Source organism: Mytilus galloprovincialis, chromosome 3 (assembly GCF_965363235.1).
Source record: "Mytilus galloprovincialis chromosome 3, xbMytGall1.hap1.1, whole genome shotgun sequence".
In the NCBI taxonomy this organism is placed as follows: Eukaryota; Metazoa; Mollusca; class Bivalvia; order Mytilida; family Mytilidae; genus Mytilus; species Mytilus galloprovincialis.
The window spans coordinates 22,484,625-22,504,514 of NC_134840.1; the positions used below are offsets into that span (position 1 = coordinate 22,484,625).

A 19,890-nucleotide genomic window follows, 5' to 3' on the forward strand; every position below is an offset into this window, starting at 1 on the left:
AACTGTATTTGAACTGGACCTCTTATCTAACAAGCCAACACAAGTGTAACAGGAATTTGTATTGGTATCAAGACAGCTGTTATGACATACTAAATTGCACTCTGGACAGATATTTTCTGTATCATTTAGGGCTTCATCACATACAGAGCATTGTATAAGGTTCTCCTCTATAAGTATGGCTCTTGCACTAGTAATATGTCTTACTTCTGACTGGATGCTATTTCCATATGTTTTTAGATGTGTTTCAGGACTAGTAGTACAAGTTATATGGGATTGGTGGTACTTTAACACAGAAGGGACGTTGTGGTAAGTCCCACCATTGCCCTTCTGTGTGTCAAGTATATTTACCATTGTACTGTCACAACTTTTACATTGATATGTTTTATCATTCTTTTCGATGGAGGAAATATCTTCTACAGACAACTTGTCACATTTATAATGAACCCAGTGATTGTTATGACACAATACTGCCCTAGATTTGCAGTTCCTATTGCACTTAATACAACGTTCCTCATTTGAACTTTTTGTAGATTTGTTCTCAGGTAAGCCAGGATTCGGTGTTGCTGATTTTTTAAGACAATCTAGTGCCTCAATTAGTTTTGATGCTAGGTTTTTATTCAGGAGGTCAGTGTTAATATTTGCACCATTGATTTGCGTATTAGACATGATCTTGTGTATGTGTTCAATATCTCTATAGAACAATTTGTCCACATTTTTCCCATTGATTGTGTAACTATCAGTTGGATTGTCAAAAATATGGTAGGTATATTGAACATTATTTCGTCCTTTGTCTGTTGCTATGGTTTTGCGGTAATCATGAAACTTGAAAGAAGGATCGTTAAAATATTGCTCCAGAGCATATATGAACAGTTCAAAAGATATGGTGTCCATTTTGATAGTAACGCCACCGCCAGTATAGACATACTCTATTACAGATCTTTTAGTACTTTCAAGCTTTTTCTTCAGTGATTTTTCTATATTGAGAGTGTAGTTATTGTTGTAACTATTTTGAGCAAGTGCATGTACACTAACCAAGTTGGTTTTCTGTATGTTATCAACTTTATACGGTTGGATATTCATCATGAAAATTCTAAATACTTATGATGTAAATGGTAAGAAAGTTGCAATATTCAATATAAATATTAAATGTCCATCAAAATATTTATTGCGATTACTGTAAGGACGTTGTGGTAAGCCCCACCATCGCCTTATACAGTTTTATAATAAAAGTGGAATATAAATTTGTTGTATATTAAAATTTAAAAGAACTAAATTATCTATAATAATATTTTTTTTTTTATTTTCTTTTACCAACAGTCCAATTTAATTCTGTGAGCTAATTTACGAAACCATACTCTGGCTAACGCACTTTTTTGATGAATGCCATCAAGGTATAAGTTAAAAATTGTACAAGTCTCTACCATGCCTGTGTGTGTTTTTCGAGTTACAGGAAATTGGATGATATATGTCGGCTGAGAAGCTTGGAGATCTTGACGAGTGATCGTTGTTTAAGGCTCTTATCTGGTCATTTACAACTAGAATTTGCTTGATTAATGTATTGTCGTCTGCTTTAAATCTGTTGGGATCAGGGTGATCATGAAGACGGTTCCAAATGTATATAGAAAATATAGGGATTTCTAGAAATGTGATTTTACATCCAGGATATTCAGCTAGAAGGGTTGCAAATTCTTTTAAATTGTTTATAAGTTGTGATGCTGCTTCCTCAGGGTTATGTTTTAATGTGATAATCTTATCACAACGACTATAATCTGTGAAGTCGCATGTACCTAGCCACACGTACAGGGAAATATTATCGAGATGTCCAATTTTAGACGCTAAGTTGTCTTTTAGCCAAGCAAGACCGCTTGTTGAAGTTTGACCTGACTTAAACCACCATTTGATATCTATCTCGGGAGACAGTTTACATTCACTTTGTAAATATCTTGCTTTGCTGTCGGACAACACAACTGGTACAAGTCTAGACGGACCAATAGGCGGATTGAAAGTTTTTTTGAGATATTTTTCTAGCTTATGTTCAGTCATTTGTGTTTCAATTCAGTACAATATTTGCCAGGTACTAATGTTCTTCCGTATACCCTAGTAGACAGTTGCTTTTCCTTATAATTTTAAAAGCTTAATAAATAATGACAGCTGGAAGCACTAGTGAAGAAGCAGAGTCATGTATTAACTTTATTAATGCAAAAAGTTTAGGTCTATTTGTTTTAGTAAATATATATTTATTTTTATTTAATAATGGATAAGATGTATATAAGAATATATCACAGGCGCTTGGGTCTAGGATAGATTTTTTTTTTTTTTTTTTTTTTTTTTTTTTATTAAAATATTCAATTTTCTATATTTATAATACATATCTATCACTTCTGTGCATGTCTCACCTAGTTTTGAGTTATTTAAACGACCCAGAGAAAATACCCAATTTTACTATCCATACTAAAAAACAAATAGTAAAATTGGGTATTTTCTCTGGGTCGTTTAAATCACTCGAAACTAGGTGAGACATGGACAGAAGTGATAGATATGTATTATAAATATAGAAAATTGAATATTTTAATAAAAAAAAAAAAAAAAAAAAAAAAAAAAAAAAAAATCTGTATCCTAAACCCAAGCGCCTGTGGTAAATCACGCTAAGAAAGATTGAACTATTTATAAATTGGCGCCAATAACATTTTTCAACTTTGACCTTTAAAATATCAGCCAATCAAAAAAATTGACACAAAAAAATCGCGGGATTGCTTTCATCAAAACAATAACATGTGTATCAAACTTAACAACAAAAACATTATAAAGTAAATTGGAATAATAACTACACGGAACATGTCGCGGTCTTCGAAGTAAGTATTAGTTTCAGAATTTTAAGGCTGAAGAATTACATATGCACCTGTTATGGATAGGGTCAAATAAAATTATTCTTGGAGAAGTGGGACTGGGAGGGGACACCCACATCGCTTTTAGTTTTGTTCTACTATATTTCTTTTCCCCTTTATTAAGATTTATTATACATTGTAAATGGTGTTAGCCGTGTCACTCCTCGAGATCTGCTAGTTTAAAATTTACACAGGATAATTTAACACCACCACACCAGGACAATCTCCAACATCATGTCAACAAGGGAAAATTTAGGGAGCTACCATTTGATTTTTATGGGGGGGCTAGGATGAAATTTGAAAAAAATAGGCAGGACAGGAGTTTTGAGTAAAAAAAAAGGCAGGATGAGACACTTGCAAAAAAAAAAAGTCAGGACGACAATTTAGGTAAAAAAAAGTCAGGATAAACTTTAAAAAAAAAAGGCAGGACCGAACAGAGTGAAAAATAAAAAGGCAGGACAGAGATTACAGCTAAAAAAAAATGCAGGACAAAATTTTTCATCCTAGCCCCCCCCCATAAAAATCAAATGGTAGCTCCCTTAGCACTAGCAGTGCACCAAGAAGACTTATTATGGTGGAAGAAGGCAAGAATCCAAATTATCTGTAAAAATCCCCAATTGCTTTCACCAACTTTAATGTCTTGTCAGATTATTTATGTTTTTGGTAGTCATATGAATTCATACTAAAGTTCACTGTCTAAAACATGCCTTTCAACTAGAAATTGTGAAGTCACAATGCCTGATAATAGTATAAAAACCAAAGATTGATAGCGTTTAGTAAATACATCAGGGGTCTAGTTTAGGGTAATACCACTGCTAGTGCTATTTCTCATTGTTTCTCATTCTGATTTGGGAGGGGCGCTCTGTGACAGAGTGGTGTAAGTTATTACTACTGTAATCACAAGCCAGTCATCACTGCAGTTGTGAGTTTGAACCCCGCTCGTGCAGTAGCACTCAAATCCAATCTTAATTGACTGGATTGTCAGCTTCCCTATCAAAGGAAAACTTCCGCACCCGGAGGAGTCCTTCAGCTGGTTCCTAAACAAGTATGTTACTAGTTAAGTGATAATGGACGTCATACTAAATTCCGAATCCGGGTCCGTCCGCCCTGATTTCGGTTCGCCCTAGTTACTGTTCGCCCTAGTTCCGTTTCGCCCTGAGACCGTTTGCCCTGATACCTGTTCACCCTGGGTATGTTCGCCCTGATTTATATTTTTTATTATAGTGTTGTGTTGTGTGTATTTAATTGAATATGTTGAAGTCAGTCTACAATTTCGCCGAATATTTACGATGTATTATGTTGTCTACAGCTAGCTGCTACTAGGTTATAAGTTCATGTAAATTATAGGACTACAAGATATTGTGACTTCAAGGTATTGAGAACTAAGTTAGTATCTGTATGTAATTACGTTACTAGGAAATTAGTTTTTGTGAATTTCAATCAGCACTACATTGTATTTTTAAATGTAAAACAACTGAAGACTAAATTATTTGTATGTAATGGCATACGTTGAAGTCTGTTTACATTCACCGAATATTTATGTTATTTTCATTATTAATCCATCAAAGACAATTCATATACCAATCAGTGATATCAAAGATTTCAAATTATACCTAATCAGCCTATCAAAATTCAATCAACAGTAATTAAACGTAATTATAAAATAAAGTGTTACAATGCAGCCACGAATTTTATTTAATTAATATTCTGTATTTAACTTTTAATAGATATACATAAATTTTAATATATATAAATATATATTTCTTTCATTATAAATTTTAAATATAAAATATATAATATATAACATATACATAGCATGGTATCATAAATGAAAATAGGGCGAACGAACCCAGGGCGAACGGATTACCAGGGCGAACAAACTCAGTGCGAACGAACCTAGGGCGCACATGTAATCAGGGCGAACGATCCCGATACCCTAAATTCCGAATTATACACAAGAAACTCAAATAAAATCATACAAGACTAACTAAGGCATGGCTAGAGGCTCCTGACTTGGGACAGGCGCAAAAAACATATTTTTTGAGATCTCCCCCTATACCTCTTAGCCAATGTAGAAAAAAGAAACGCACAACAATACGCATAGTAAAACTCTGTGTAAGAGAGGTCAAATATCAAAAAAGGTAACAAAAGAAACTAAACAAAATGACTATAATACAATAATTAACAAAGGATAACTAACAGTTACAATGTACTGACATGGATGATGCCAGCTCCAGACCTTGATTAAACTGATTGAAAGATTGTCTTCTTCATATGAATATCAAGCACAACCCCTCCCGTTCGGGGTTTAGTATCATACCATCATAAAGTATATGAGAAGAACATAATATATACATTATACATTGTATATTGGAATAAAAAATAGACACATCAAAATTCAGAAACAGTTTCACTTTTCTGAAACATAAATGCATTTATTTTGATTATGTTAAAAAAAAAAAACACTTTGTATGTATATTTAATAGCTATATAGGTAAGATAATTAAGTTTGAGATCCGCCCGAGTCAATGACTCTCAATTGTCGATATAAAGACTGACTCTTAACCAAGTAGAAGAATTGATTAAAAATGTTTTTACAAGCATACTATTTTTCAGAGAACAGGAAATTACAGAAATGGTAGAAACCCTAGTTACAGTTGACACCAGTTTTGAGAATTTGAGCAACAAACTGAAGTTGAGTAAAGATGTTCGGAATAAAGCTTGGGACTACTGGCAGATTGTGGAGCAAGTAACTGCTGATTTAAAGGTAGTGATAACAGTGTGATGATGGGGGGGTGGAAGGTACTTGAATTATTTTCTTATTGGTTGGTGACAAGTCATGAAGTTTAAATTGTGTGGTTATTTATTCAAAGTAAAATGCAATTGTATACATGATGGCCATGAAATAGCATACACAACTGTATTGAGAGAAAAAATGTGTAATTTCTCAAGTATTTATATACATCTTTAGCTTTCACATTTACTTCAGCGTTCCTGATTGAGATTAATCAAGAAAAGCACTTCAGATGCAGCACCTTTTAAGTGTAATATTTTTCTTAGTGTACAATTTAAGGACATTAAAATGTTTTTAATGAATAGAACGATTTTGATACAGTGTATATGTATAGTCTTCATGTTATTTTAATTTCTTCTGTTGCAGGAAATATCTAAGTCTGACCTATTGGCATGCTGCATTTATCAGGCAGTCATTGATACAAGGTAAACAGTGTAAAATTAAAAAGATAATCAGTGAATTACTTTTCTAAAGCTATGCTTCTACAAGTATGAATTATTCATTTAAGATTACAATGTACTAAACATAGAAATAGACATTTATGATTTTTCATAAACACCACAAAGTTCTGAATCTTTAGATTTTATAAGTATAGTATCCACTCATAGAACTTTTTTCATGTCTTCATCACAATTTCAAGAAACTTTCTTAAAGGTTACACATTCATTTGTACATCATGTTTTACAGAATGCCATATGGTCCTACAGATCCACAGTTACAATGTGGTTACATTGGACAACCAGAAATAACAATCACAGATCTGTTGATGTCCTCAGAGAAAACAGTGACATCACTGTTCCAATCCATGAACGTTCTGAGAGATGTCATCAGTATCAGTGAAGCTGTAAAGTACCACCTGACACAGCTGGAGAGGAAGTTTTGTATTGTATCTGGTATTTTCCATACTTTTGAAAGGTAAGTTTGATTAAAAAGTAAATTGTAATGAAAGTGATATGATGATTTTACATCCAGTTATTAAAAATAAAAAGACATTTGTGTGCCCATTACTGATTTGATACTGTTATTTCACACTTTTTAAACAATTCACTTGCAATTGTCAATCATAGACTGGTTATATACTGACCAAGTTTGGCTTTTGCCCATGATAAGTTCAAAGTGTTATTTTGGCATTTTTACTCTTTTTTTTTTTTAATAAAAAAGAACTTCTGGTTAAAAAAAAAGGTTTCACACATCATGCACAGATAAATTTTCACTTTCTGTCGGCTCTTCATTTTCAATAAAAATGTATGTCCCACCCAAGGGAGATAACTAAAAAGTTATCTTTGATTGCATCTTTAATTATGGGAATTGGCAAACAGTCTATTTCCATGTAATTAAAAAGTGGGATGCTTGTATGAAGTTAGAAAAATTGCTAGTGTGCCCTTGAAATAATGTGAAAATCTGTAATATAATTTACAATCATAGAACTTTGTGTAAAGATGTATCTAAGGGAATTAACATGTACAATGTATTGGCCTCAGACAACTTATAATCATTGACATATTAAACTTCTTAATAAGTATTGCATCCACATTCAGATTTTAAATAAGAATTAACCTATAGACATATAAACTGTGCAGGGATGTCACTCAATAAGTATAGTAGAAGTTTCTTTCACTTGTATAACTGTTTAGATTATAAAAAAAATGTTTACCAAACCAATTTCGAGTCAGGTGGACTTAACATGAATATATTAGAACTGGTTGTAAATTATATAGTCAGCTTATCACATGTTTACCTTTTCAGAGTTTGTAAGACTGTGTTTAGAGAAGAAGAAAGCAGGTCAGCAATCATGTATTAAATAAATGTCATGTAACTTTGGTAATTTTTGTACAATAGAAAAAAGTTACAAGTGAATCAATTTTAGTTGCTCAAAATATAAATGTTTGAAAGTTTTTGATTGAAAAAAAAATAATTACAGGAACTGAAATTTAATTTTGTCAACTTTACATTTCTGTACACAAATTGACAAGACTAAGTCCATTTATCAATGAAGTTGTCTAATTTTGAAAGAATTAACTGCTTTTGTAAATTTATGTACTTCTTCCGTTTTCTGGAGGAGAACACTTACCTATTTTAAAGCTTTGGTAAAACCACTTGTATGCATATTTCATTTTGTAGTTTTGTTTTTTTAGGGACATGAAAGAGCTTTCAGTACCAGACTTTAAGGAAAGAAAGACTTTGTGTTGGGTTCTGTTCCTGTTAACAAAAGGTATTACAAACTTATTTATAAAGATATTCAAACACTTACAAAGTTAATCATGCATATATTTTTTGTCGAGCCTGCAACTTTTGTTGCAGAAAGCTCGACATAGGGATAGTGATCCGGCGGCGGCTACGGCGGTGTTAGCTCACTTCTTAAAAGCTTTATATTTTAGAAGGTGGAAGACCTGGATGCTTCATACTTTGTATATAGATGCTTCATGTTACGAAGTTTCCGTCAGTCACATGTCCAATGTCCTTGACCTCATTTTCATGGTTCAGTGACCACTTGAAAAAAAAGTTAAAATTTTTTGTAATGTTGAATTCTCTCTTATTATAAGTAATAGGATAACTATATTTGATATGTGCGTACCTTGCAAGGTCCTCGTGTCTGTCAGACAGTTTTCACTTGACCTCGACCTCATTTCATGGATCAGTGAACAAGGTTAAGTTTTGGTGGTCAAGTCCATATCTCAGATACTATAAGCAATAGGGCTAGTATATTCGGTGTATGGAAGGACTGTAAGGTGTACATATCCAACTGGCAGATGTCATCTGACCTTGACCTCATTTTCATGGTTCAGTGGTTATAGTTAAGTTTTTGAGTTTTGGTCTTTTTATCTAATACTATATGCCATAGGTCAACTATATTTGGTGTATGGAAATATTTTATGATCTTTATGTCAGTCGAGCAGGTTTTATTTAACCGTGACCTCATTTTCATGGTTCATTGCACAGTGTTAAGTTTTTGTGTTTTGGTCTATTTTTCTTAAACTATAAGTAATGTGTCAACTATATATGTTGTATACTGTGAATTCATTTATTTTCGTGGGTACCAATTTTCGTGGTTTGAGGGAAACTTGCATATTCGTGGGTATTTAATTTCGTGGTTTCGACAAAGTATGCATATATTCCTTTAGAAAATTTGCAATTCGTTGAATATTTAAATTCGTGGTTTCCCGGTACCCACGAAATCCACGAAAATTGGTATCCAACGAATAATAATGAATTCACAGTAGAAGCATTGTTAGCTGTACCTGTCTGCCTGGCATGGTTCATCTGACCTGGACCTCTTTTTCAAGGTTCATTGGTCTTTGTTTAGTTATCTTGGTTAATGTTAAGTTTATGTGACAGTTGTAATAAAGCTTAGCTTTATACTTAGGACTATCAACATAATATCAATGATTAGTATAGAAGGCGAGACATTTCAGCGTGTGCACTCTTTTTATATATATAGGTTAGACTGTTGGTTTTCCCGTTTGAATGGTTTTACATTATTAATTTTTGGGACCCTTTATAGCTTGCTGTTTGATGTGTGCCTAGGCTCTGTGTTGAAGACCGTACTTTAACCTATAATGGTTTACTTTTATAAATTGTGACTTGGATGGAGAGTTTTCTCATTGCCACTCCTATATCTATGTAACATATTTATAAATAAAGGTAGCATCTTAGTATGATAATTGCTTCAGGAAATTGCACTTTGCTTTAAATTACTTGTTTTGTTATATGTTACAGGTGCCCTATTAACAGATGATTTGTTAGTAGATGCTTTCTTCCTATTGATATGTTGTGTAGAATACATCATTAGATCAACACCAGGATTTCAACTTAATCCACCTTTAGGTAAGGATTATAGACTCATGACTATTTTATACAAGAATTTAAGGTCTGCTTCATTATTATGTAGATGTGATTCAAAGCAAAATGTGTATAATTGTTTCAAGTTTCTGCACATTCATTGAATTTTATAGTTCATAAAAAAGAGCATTATTTTAAGATAAATGGTGACCATTTGTGACTATCTCTGTTCTTCTTATGAATTCTATGTTACATTGTGTTATGTTTTCTTTTTGCACCAAGAGCAAAGTTGACATATTTTGCTTATATCATATATTACACTTTGCTACAGAAATCTTATAATTGTCAATTATTTGTGTTACCTTTGCATTTTGAAGTCTGACATTATAGTTAATAATAATAATAATTATAACTTTATTATTTCAGATAACATGAAAATTACATCAATGGAAAATGCAGACATTCAGGAAGTTACTATGTTGCAGAAATTATCAGAAATATTTGGCTTGAGTTTTGAAGAGGTGATACAGTATGGCAAAATTTGCAAAATAAAGATAGTTTACATTTTTTACTTAACAGTTATAAATACTGTCAAACTTTTATGCACAAAAAGCTTCATTTATGAGCAAATCTGCAATTGATATTGGAGGAGGTTAATTTGTTTGCTTAAGTGGTATGGTAAATTCAACTGAAGTAAAAAAAAAAAAATCAAAAAAAGACATTGTTAAAAAAAAAGCTTTTTTTCTAAATTGCCTCTGAATGAGTGGTTATATTGGACACCAATTAAGTCTAAGAAATAAGAACATCTGCTTGCAATGATATTGTATTGTATTTGTATTGGAACTCTGTCTAGATAACGTCACAACAACGGTGACGTCATGTACATGTGTACATAGACAGCCGTAGCAGAACACTTCATGTGCAGTCCGTAACATTGCCGTTATAGACCATTTATGTGTCCATGTGATAGTTAACAGAAAGTCAAAAAACCTGAAATTATGAAAATAAGAATTATGACTTCTGTGTTATTATTGTTTATCTAAAGACCATGGAAAAATTCAAATTATTTCAATGTGGTTATAACAAATTTTATCCCAAAACTTCAGTAACTCCATTGACTGGTAATTAGTATATTAAGGTAGAGAGTATTTGTATATCTTTGTAATATTGTAGGTGTATTTGTATCTTACGATTCGTTTGATCTTTTTCCGTCTCATGATACTCAACTGAAATTCAATTAAAGAGATTGTATCCTCTACTTTAAAAGAATTTAAGTTGAGTTTTTGATATTTTAGGTATTAACAGTACAGGTGAACAGAACAGAAGCATATTTTGGATCATTGCCCCATATTGATGGAGAACTTAATGTAAGTTGATTTACTGTCAACTATAAAGAAACTTCTAGGATGAAAGTAAACAATTATCTTGTAGTTTGATCATATATACTAAGCTAATGTTATGCTACTTAGCTCTTTGGAAAATCCTGTTTTGCTGGTATCTGATGGTTGACCAGTCATTATCAATGATATTATAATGTTTGCACAAACGTTTCATCTGAAAATATTATGGAAAACTTCCAATGGTTTAGAGCAAATATTTTTGTATCGAGAAAAAATGTAAATAAAGAGATCTTACTTTTCAAAAATAAATTTTGGCAAAAATCAGGTGCTGGACAAAGTATGAACCCATTTGACAAGTTTGTGCCATACATGCTCCCTAAAATGTTGATGATTATAATGCATAAGTTTGTTTTACTGACATGAGAACCTACTTAATTTATTGATGAAAACATTCTTTCTAACTTCATAAACTTTCATTTCAAATGTTTTAGTACATATATACACAGTAAAGTGTATTTTGATTGTTGATTTGACTGACAAGATTTCCTATTACAATCCCTGTGTCATGTCTTTACAGGTGACATCACTGAAGGAGAAATATAGTACGGCTTACAGACAGGAAGGAGATATTGATGAAATGATGTTTCTTACCAGGGATCCTCATATTCTACCACAGGAACAAAATGGGTAATTTCTATTATTGTATAGCAATATAACATTTCCAACAGAAAGTAACCAAACGTTAGCGTGCAATAAATTCTAATATTGCACTAGTGCAATAAATCCTCAAAATTCATGACGTCATCAACGACACAATCTTAGTTTAAACCAGTTAGTACTTTTAAATATTATATTACTATACAATAAAAGGGTTATTGCATGAACATTGGGTAATATTGTCCCTTGTAGAACATATATTGCACTCACAAGCTCGTGCAATATAAAATTCTACTTGGGACAATATTCCCCAATATTCATGCAATAACCCTATATTATTATACCTTACCTATATTATAAACATTTCTATTTGGTTACACATTATCGCATGACATGGAATAATTCAGTTAATTATACCCCTGCTTTAAAAAAGGGGGGGTATACTGTTTTACCTCTGTCTGTCAGTCCGTCCGTCCATCAGTCCGTCCGTCCGTCAGTCAGTCAGTCAGTCCGTCCCATGAAACTTTCGTCACATTTTTCTCAGGAACTACACATCCACCCTTTCTGTAATTTGGTATCAACATTTATATATGTCAGCCATACCGTGTGATGCGTTTTCAGATTCATCACTTGACAACTTCCTGTTTACCGAACACTTGTCTGATTTTACACATGATAGCCAAGTTGAAAATTTTCGTCACATTTTTCTCAGGAACTACAATACAAGGATTTCTGAAATTTGGTTTCAGGATTTATATAAGTCAGCTATACCGTGTGATGCGTTTTCAGATTCATCACTCGACAACTTCCTGTTTACCGAACACTTGTATGATTTTACACATGATAACCAAGTTGAAAATTTTCGTCACATTTTTCTCAGGAACTACAATACAAGGATTTCTGAAATTTGGTTTCAGGATTTATATAAGTCAGCTATACCGTGTGATGCGTTTTCAGATTCATCACTCGACAACTTCCTGTTTACCGAACACTTGTATGATTTTACACATGATAACCAAGTTAAAAATTTTCGTCACATTTTTCTCAGGAACTACAATACAAGGATTTCTGAAATTTGGTTTCAGGATTTTTATAAGTCAGCTATACCGTGTGATGCGTTTTCAGATTCATCACTCGACAACTTCCTGTTTACCGAACACTTGCATATTTTTACACTATTAATATTATCCACTTGCGGCGGGGGTATCATCAGTGAGCAGTAGCTCGCAGTTTCACTTGTTTTCATTTAATTGCAACGAAGAACAAATAACCTTAAGAATTTTCCAGGTGTAAATAACCCTTTTAGTTTCCTGAGTTATCTCCCATGAAAATAACGTCAGACGCAAGTCCAAAAAAAATGCAATATTCGCATTACAACTGCACCCTCAATATAATATTCTTCTCCTGTTGACAATTTCGAATATCACCTTTTCTACGGGCCATTATTGTAAAATACAACAAATTTGGTATTGTCTAATATCTCATGGTTACAAAAAAATGGGAAACATCTAATATTTCATTGCTTATAACAAAATAGTATGTATGGTTTTATAAATTTTGTGTTATTTCACTTTTGATAGTATTTACATGCAGTAAACTTCCATACTTGTGACATAACTTATATTTAAAGACACTGTCAGACAAATAAAACATTTGTAATTGGTGATGAAACATGATTCAAACTAGATTATCTCCCATCACAAGAAAGAAATCGCCAACAAATACTCAAATGTACAATATGTTCCATTGCCCATTACAAATTCTTTATATATACCTCCTATTCCATTGGTGTCATTGACTCTAAAACATCTCACACTATTATGGAGACACAGATTTGTTGTCTCATTTTTGCTACATTCCTATTGTATTTTCCATTTAACCCTTTCACCGGTTGCTGCCCAGACAGAAGCTACTCTGAGACGATGGCTTCCCTGGCTACTATTACTCAAGTGGGAGATTTTCATAATAAATGTCAATAAAAATTTGTTTGTAGTTATTTGTGTATTTATTTCATTCACTAACACCATGTTCACAGTTTTGTTCGTGTTTTGATAATTTTTTCTTCATAAAGTATTCAAATTTTCAAATTTTCGGCATTATCTAGGTGAAATTCTCAAAATTCTGCTCTTTGACCCCAAATCATAATTTTTTAACCCAAAACGGCAAAGTTTTGAAAAATTTTATGAGGCTGTACAAATTCCTCACACTGAAAGATGTCCATTCCAAGAGTTTTGTACATAAAACGACATTTTATGTCAAAAAAGTATACTAGTCTGGCTTCAATTCTTCCATATTCTTTCAAAAAAAATGTTCCCTCATTTCAAATTCTCGTAAATTCCGTAAATTTCCTCTGATTTTGACACGGTTTTCAACAAACGGAAGCGCCATGTTTACACTTTCATCCGGGTATCCATCAAAGAAAGATAACTCATGTTTGCACTGTTTTGAGTGGGAAATATAAAAGAGGTATTCCGATCCAGGTAAAACGGGACTCATCGTCAGCTGTCTGAAGCGTGAATCCCGGTAAACCGGGACTCATCGGCGAAAGGGTAAAGATCAATATATAAACATGTTCATTATAATTTTCTAATTTTTTTATTTTCAGGCTGGAGACGACATCACTAACAAACAATAATGAGACATCAATGACACCTGTCAGGTAAGCAGCTAGGGTTTGATCATTATTGATCTATATCATACCTTACAGTATTCCTATGACTGACACCAAGTTGTAAGCATCGGACCACTCTTAGTTTTGAAAAATCCTTATTGAGATAATGCCAAGTGATTAAGCTATGGACCCAATGACAATTAAAAAGGATTTATTGTGTGACCAGTACTTGTCTTTAGTATGTTTGAAATTTCTGCCACTTTTCATTAAGCAATCAATTAGAGTGCTGGTTTGTACACAATTCAAATTGTCATGCCTGGAGATGTTTTACTTATACAAAGTTTATTACTCAGATACTTTAATTTAGAGTTTTATATGTTAAAAATATTTTCTAGGTTTTTAGTGGAACAACTGTCGTCACTTTCTTTGACTAAGTCAGTTATTGATACTGATGTTAGGTGATTGTTCATGATTAATTTGTTTGTTTGTTCTAAATTTTTATTTGTGTTTACAATTTATTATAATTTTGTTAGTTCAGTTTTTCAATTTCCATTTCACATCTAAAGAAAAAAGGGTAACTTTGTTGTTCGTACACAAAAAAGAAAACATAGTACCATTTACGAAATAATTAGGATATTATACCCGATCCCAATTTTCTAACATTATTATCCACAATAGTGATTTTACTATGTTGAAACTTTGTCTTGTATGTTGGATTTTTAGTCAAAACACTGTAAAATTTAAATCATGATATTTTATTTATTTTATCTTCTTTAGTTGTCTTTAAAAAAATAAAATGCAATTTCTCAATTAATAACAACTCCCTTTATCATTAGATAGTTGGATAAACCATTTGACTTAGGAAAAGTGTGGAATTAACAAACTATATCAATTTGATATAACCTTATTCTCAATTTTATTATACTTTATTACAGGTAGGACACTTTTGTCAGTGGTGCTGTATATTCAGAAATTATTGTGTGCATTTATTATTGCGTCTGTTGAGGAATGGACAAATATGCATGATAAATTATTAGGAAAATCTGCATACAGATATTTGTATTTATAAGTTATTAGAATGTTCTAATTGTTGTTATAATAAACCAGTCACATTATTCACATTTAATAGTAAAAATTTCACAATTATTTCTGAATAAACAGTATATCTTAAACTTTTGTATGCCCATGTTTTAGTGACAGCATAATTAGATTAAAGTATTTCTTTCATTTTTCTGTTTAATAGTCAATCCTGAAATGTCAAACATGTAGAATGCTATTCAAATAGATTTCTTCTATGGAATATTTTGTAGTTGTGCCTTTTAACAATTAATTGCCAAAAATCTAGTAAGATTTCATCGGTCACTTGATATCTCATCTAAGTGTATTCATAATGGTTTTATTAATGTAATTTTGGTTAGAATTTTCATAAAATTTGCATGTGTTAGAATTTCTTATGAAACTTTTCAATAAAAAAAAATATAAATGTCTGCCTCTGTTATTTGTTTAACATATTCTCTCAATATTTATATACATATAAGCTGAATATTATTTTATAATAACAATAATTTATTTTATATTATAGAGCAGTTCTTGACAACATACAAGAATTAAAGAATATACTGACTAATGCTGGAGACGAACCAAGTCAAGTTCTCAATGAATATTTCCAGGTAAAACCAAACTTAACTCTTACTAAATTTCCCAGATATGAATAAAATCAGGCTTATTGTGATTTCTTCAATGAACGCTACAAATGAGATCCTTCATTGATGAACCAAATAATTTGTTCATGTAACTCTACCAGGTACGTCACAAATCAGGTTGTTAATGCATTCTACTCGGTATGAACCAAGCCAGGCTTATAGGATTTTTTTTATTGGAATATAGCGCTGTCACAAAGGTTATTTAATTTATTATATTATTGTTAATTTGCTCATTTAACAAGAATGATGAATTATGAGATCCAAACTTAAGTACTCACATGCATGTCTTGATATAACAAATAATCAATAATTTTAAAAGACTATAGTTTTAATGATTTTTTTTGTGTTAATGTAGAATTGTTCAGCAAACCCATATTCGTCCATACTAAATCGCACTGAGAAGATGAAAGATGTGTTTATACGAGAGTATGTTAGTTTAACCAATGATAATCACAGACCAGTGGCTATCCAGAGATATATGTTAGCACAGAGGTTGTACTATAGAGTTATGGAAGCCATGTTAAACTATGTAAGTAGTGAATAGTTATATACAAATTTTTGAAATATTTGCTTACAGTTTTTAAAGTTTCAAGGGTTAATTTCTAGTAAATAATGTTGTAGGTAAGGTTTGTAGGGACTATGCATGGGTATTATATAGGTGTTTTTATAGGGAATAAGATTTAAGTCATATTGGTATATATTTTGAAGTGTTTGTAAATAATTCTGATTAATATACTTCAGTTTTAGGTGTTAAAAAAGTAAATCTTTACATTTGGTTTTGAACACTTTTTCTGGTAACAAAACAAGTAGTGCTTATACATGTATGTCACTGCTGATGATTGACATTTGTCCTTCTCTTCTTTGTCATCCTTATTTGAAGCTTCTTGGTATTTCTAATCAAGTTCAGTCTAATGAGCTGTAAGGTTCAAAGTTAACATATAATTAAGAAGAACTACCTGACATCTGGAATTATCACTAATGGTTTGTTGAGAACAATTTGTGGGTTCACTACAATTATTGGTATATGGCTAGATTTCTCTGCAAGCTGTGTGGTATTTACTATGTCTTTTTGAATGCATTCTCCTTAAAAAAAGAAATTGCCAATGATAATGTGTAAAATACATGACCTTGAAACAAAATAAACATTCTAAAAGTTTATTAGTAACTTGTATACAAATATAACATGAGTCATAAAACCTTAGATAGAAGAAAAGTTCTAAAGCACATGTGATGATAATATTTAAACATTCATATATGATTTAAAGATTTAAACAATACAGTGATTTTTATTTTGAAGGAGAAAGAAAGACTATCTCAAACAGACTTCAGCAAGCTTCTAAACATTGAAAATTTCCATCGGAGTCTCTTGGCATGTTCCATAGAAATAGTGCTGATGACGTATGGAAGATCTTGTAAGTCTAATCATATTTCTTTTTCTATAATTTTTGTGCTATTTTCACATTTCCTGACAATATTTCTCCTCACTAGTGAAAAATCTCTTCTCTTCTTGGTTGAAATTTAATTGTGACGTTCAATTTTCTCGTTTTCTTCTGAATTTTCTGATGTCATAAAAAAAAGACAAACATCAAAAGTACACAGCTTTACTCAAATCTTTGAAAAGGAAGGATAAAAATCATTAGAGAAACAGATTCCACCACTGTAACTCTTGTATTACGATATTTCTCCACTCTCAACAGTTAAATTTTAATAATTCAAAAAGCTCGGCAAGCCTGATGCTTTAAATATTGAAATTTAACAGTCTCGAGTGGAGAAATATCGTAATACACCGGTTGCAGTTGTGGAATCTATATGTTCATGGGTAACTATTTCCTATTATCTGCAAGGAATTTTAGTCCTTTCCTACTGATCTATGGAAAATCTAATATTGTTGAGCTTTCTGGAACTAAGGACAGATTTAACAACATTGAAAATATTGATATTAAATTAGAGCCCTGCATTGAAGGTTATGGAGCCTAGACGTTTCAACATTGTCCATCAACTGTTTTTGCCTATTTGAATTTTCTTACTCTGTTGCATTTATATTATTCAGAAAACTGTTTCATTTATAAAATGAATAGTCGGACTTGAAGTCAGAAACACTTCTATACAAGAATTTGTCCCCAGTACATGGATGCCACATCCGCACTATCATTTTCTATGGTCAGTGAACCGTGAAAATCTCTTAATTTGGCATTAAAATTAGAAAGATCATATCATAGGGAACATGTGTACTGAGTTTCAAGTTGAATGGACTTCATCAAAAACTACCTCAACCAAAAACTTTAACCTGAAGTGGGACGAACGGACGCACGGTCGCACATACCAGAAAACATAATGCCCATAAATAGGTCATAATAAATGAAATAAAATGAAATAATGTATTACATTGTATTATAGCTTTTATGTAACGAGTTTGTCATTTTCAGGGAATCCTTCAACCAAGAAAATGGGATCTGATGACTCCAAGTTTTCCTTTCCCTGGATTTTAGATCTGTTTAAATTACATCCCTATGATTTCTATAAGGTGTTAGAGAGTTTCATCAAAGCTGAACCTGTGTTGACAACTGATATTATAAAGGTATTAGGCCAGATCAATCAGTTTCTGTATGCATCAATGAAATTGGGAATTTGAAATAATATATACTGTCAATTTAGAAGGAATTTGTGACAAATTAATAATTATTTGATACAAATTAATTTAGGAGTATTCTTTTTGAAAATAAGAGAAGTTTTGACTGTTATAAATAAAGAATTAAAGAATAATTTTAGATTTGAAATGTTCTAAATGGACCTCTGCAAACATTATAAGTTTTCATATCATTTTCTTTGCAGCATCTTCAAAGTACAGAAATTAAAATTCTAGAGTGCTTAGCATGGAAACCAGTAAGTTTTTGATAGTTTAATATATTAACTGATAAACACATTGAATTTACTAAGTTTGTGGCAATTCTAATAACCAACAAGTTAGAAAGAACTATTTGTATAAATATAGTGATAAATAACCAAGAAAGGACCAAAAAGTACACAGTATTGTTTAAGATTAACAGATCATAGGGAGCTGACACTTCATTTCTACTAAAATTACAAAAAAATGAAAACAGCATTTCCATATGTATCAAAATATATGCATTTTATAACACATTCCAGTGCTGAATCTATTACTTAACATAATGTACAGGACCATCAGAATGATAATGAATGAAAGAAAGAAAAAAAATATCATCTAATCTTACACTGTACATTTTTTTGGAGGACTTAGAAATGTAGATGCACATTTTAATATGTTAAAGATGATATGTTTTATATAAATTTATTTTATAATCTGTTATTATTTTATGGTTGAACAATATTTTTTATTAAATTATTTTAATGGTACATAATTATTATGATTCACCACTATCATGACTTATTTTATTTGATGATATATGATATTTTATGATTGATTGATTTATTAGATATATAATATTTTAGGATTTATTAACTTATTTGATGATATATGTATTTTAGGATTCTCCACTATTTAGCCTGTTAGAGAGTACAGAAGTTACTACAGTTCCTATGTGTTCTCCATCTCCAATACCTTTAGAAAGAACTTCATCAGCAGAATTGTAAGATATTAACAGCATTAAATACTACCTTATAAAAAAAATTTAAAAATGTACACACAAGAAACATCAGAAAATTGTCTTTCATTAGTTAACCTTTCATTTTTGTAAATCGATTTTTTTATACTCTCTTCAAAATGAAATGAAATATGTTGTTTTGTGTTCAGCTCTCAAAAGACAATTTTGTGGGAGACAACAGTTTGTTATAAAGGATGTTGAAAACTGATATGTTTGTGCATAGTTTTATACATTTATATTAACAGATATTTGTCCCCCATGAGGACTCCTAATCGTAGAGGTGTATCACCATGTCCACCATCACCAAGAAAACCAGTGCCATCACCCAGAAAATCATTGCAGTCACCCAGGAAGTTTGGGGATGGCAGTCCAGAGAAGTCTATGCCAAAGAAATCTCAGTCCTTGAATCTGTTTATAAACAAAGGTAGGTAACTCTTCCTATTTTTTTTTTTAACTTAAATACAGAATGAACACTGCATTTCTTTGATTATTAACAT

The 19,890-nt window shown here is 31.6% G+C and overlaps 1 protein-coding gene across 3 annotated transcripts in view; it reads left to right on the forward strand.

Moving 5' to 3' along the window:
- Positions 1-2,725: 2,725 nt before the first annotated feature.
- LOC143067434 (retinoblastoma-associated protein-like) overlaps positions 2,726-19,890 on the forward strand; it is a 31,450-nt gene continuing 14,285 nt past the window's right edge. Inside the window, exons 1-19 of one of the 3 annotated variants that reach the window (XM_076240700.1) lie at positions 2,726-2,852; positions 5,502-5,652; positions 6,046-6,104; positions 6,367-6,594; positions 7,426-7,461; positions 7,815-7,891; positions 9,397-9,504; positions 9,886-9,980; positions 10,755-10,826; positions 11,377-11,486; positions 14,062-14,115; positions 14,463-14,525; positions 15,650-15,737; positions 16,126-16,299; positions 17,068-17,182; positions 18,197-18,348; positions 18,603-18,653; positions 19,278-19,378; positions 19,639-19,817. In XM_076240700.1, the coding sequence (XP_076096815.1) occupies positions 2,836-2,852; positions 5,502-5,652; positions 6,046-6,104; positions 6,367-6,594; positions 7,426-7,461; positions 7,815-7,891; positions 9,397-9,504; positions 9,886-9,980; positions 10,755-10,826; positions 11,377-11,486; positions 14,062-14,115; positions 14,463-14,525; positions 15,650-15,737; positions 16,126-16,299; positions 17,068-17,182; positions 18,197-18,348; positions 18,603-18,653; positions 19,278-19,378; positions 19,639-19,817 (1,930 nt within the window). In that variant the 5' untranslated portion in view covers positions 2,726-2,835. Of the gene's footprint in view, positions 2,853-3,701; positions 3,931-5,501; positions 5,653-6,045; positions 6,105-6,366; positions 6,595-7,425; positions 7,462-7,814; positions 7,892-9,396; positions 9,505-9,885; positions 9,981-10,754; positions 10,827-11,376; positions 11,487-14,061; positions 14,116-14,462; positions 14,526-15,649; positions 15,738-16,125; positions 16,300-17,067; positions 17,183-18,196; positions 18,349-18,602; positions 18,654-19,277; positions 19,379-19,638; positions 19,818-19,890 lie in introns of those variants that run through there. The other 2 variants (XM_076240702.1, XM_076240703.1) reach the window with 2 other exon arrangements.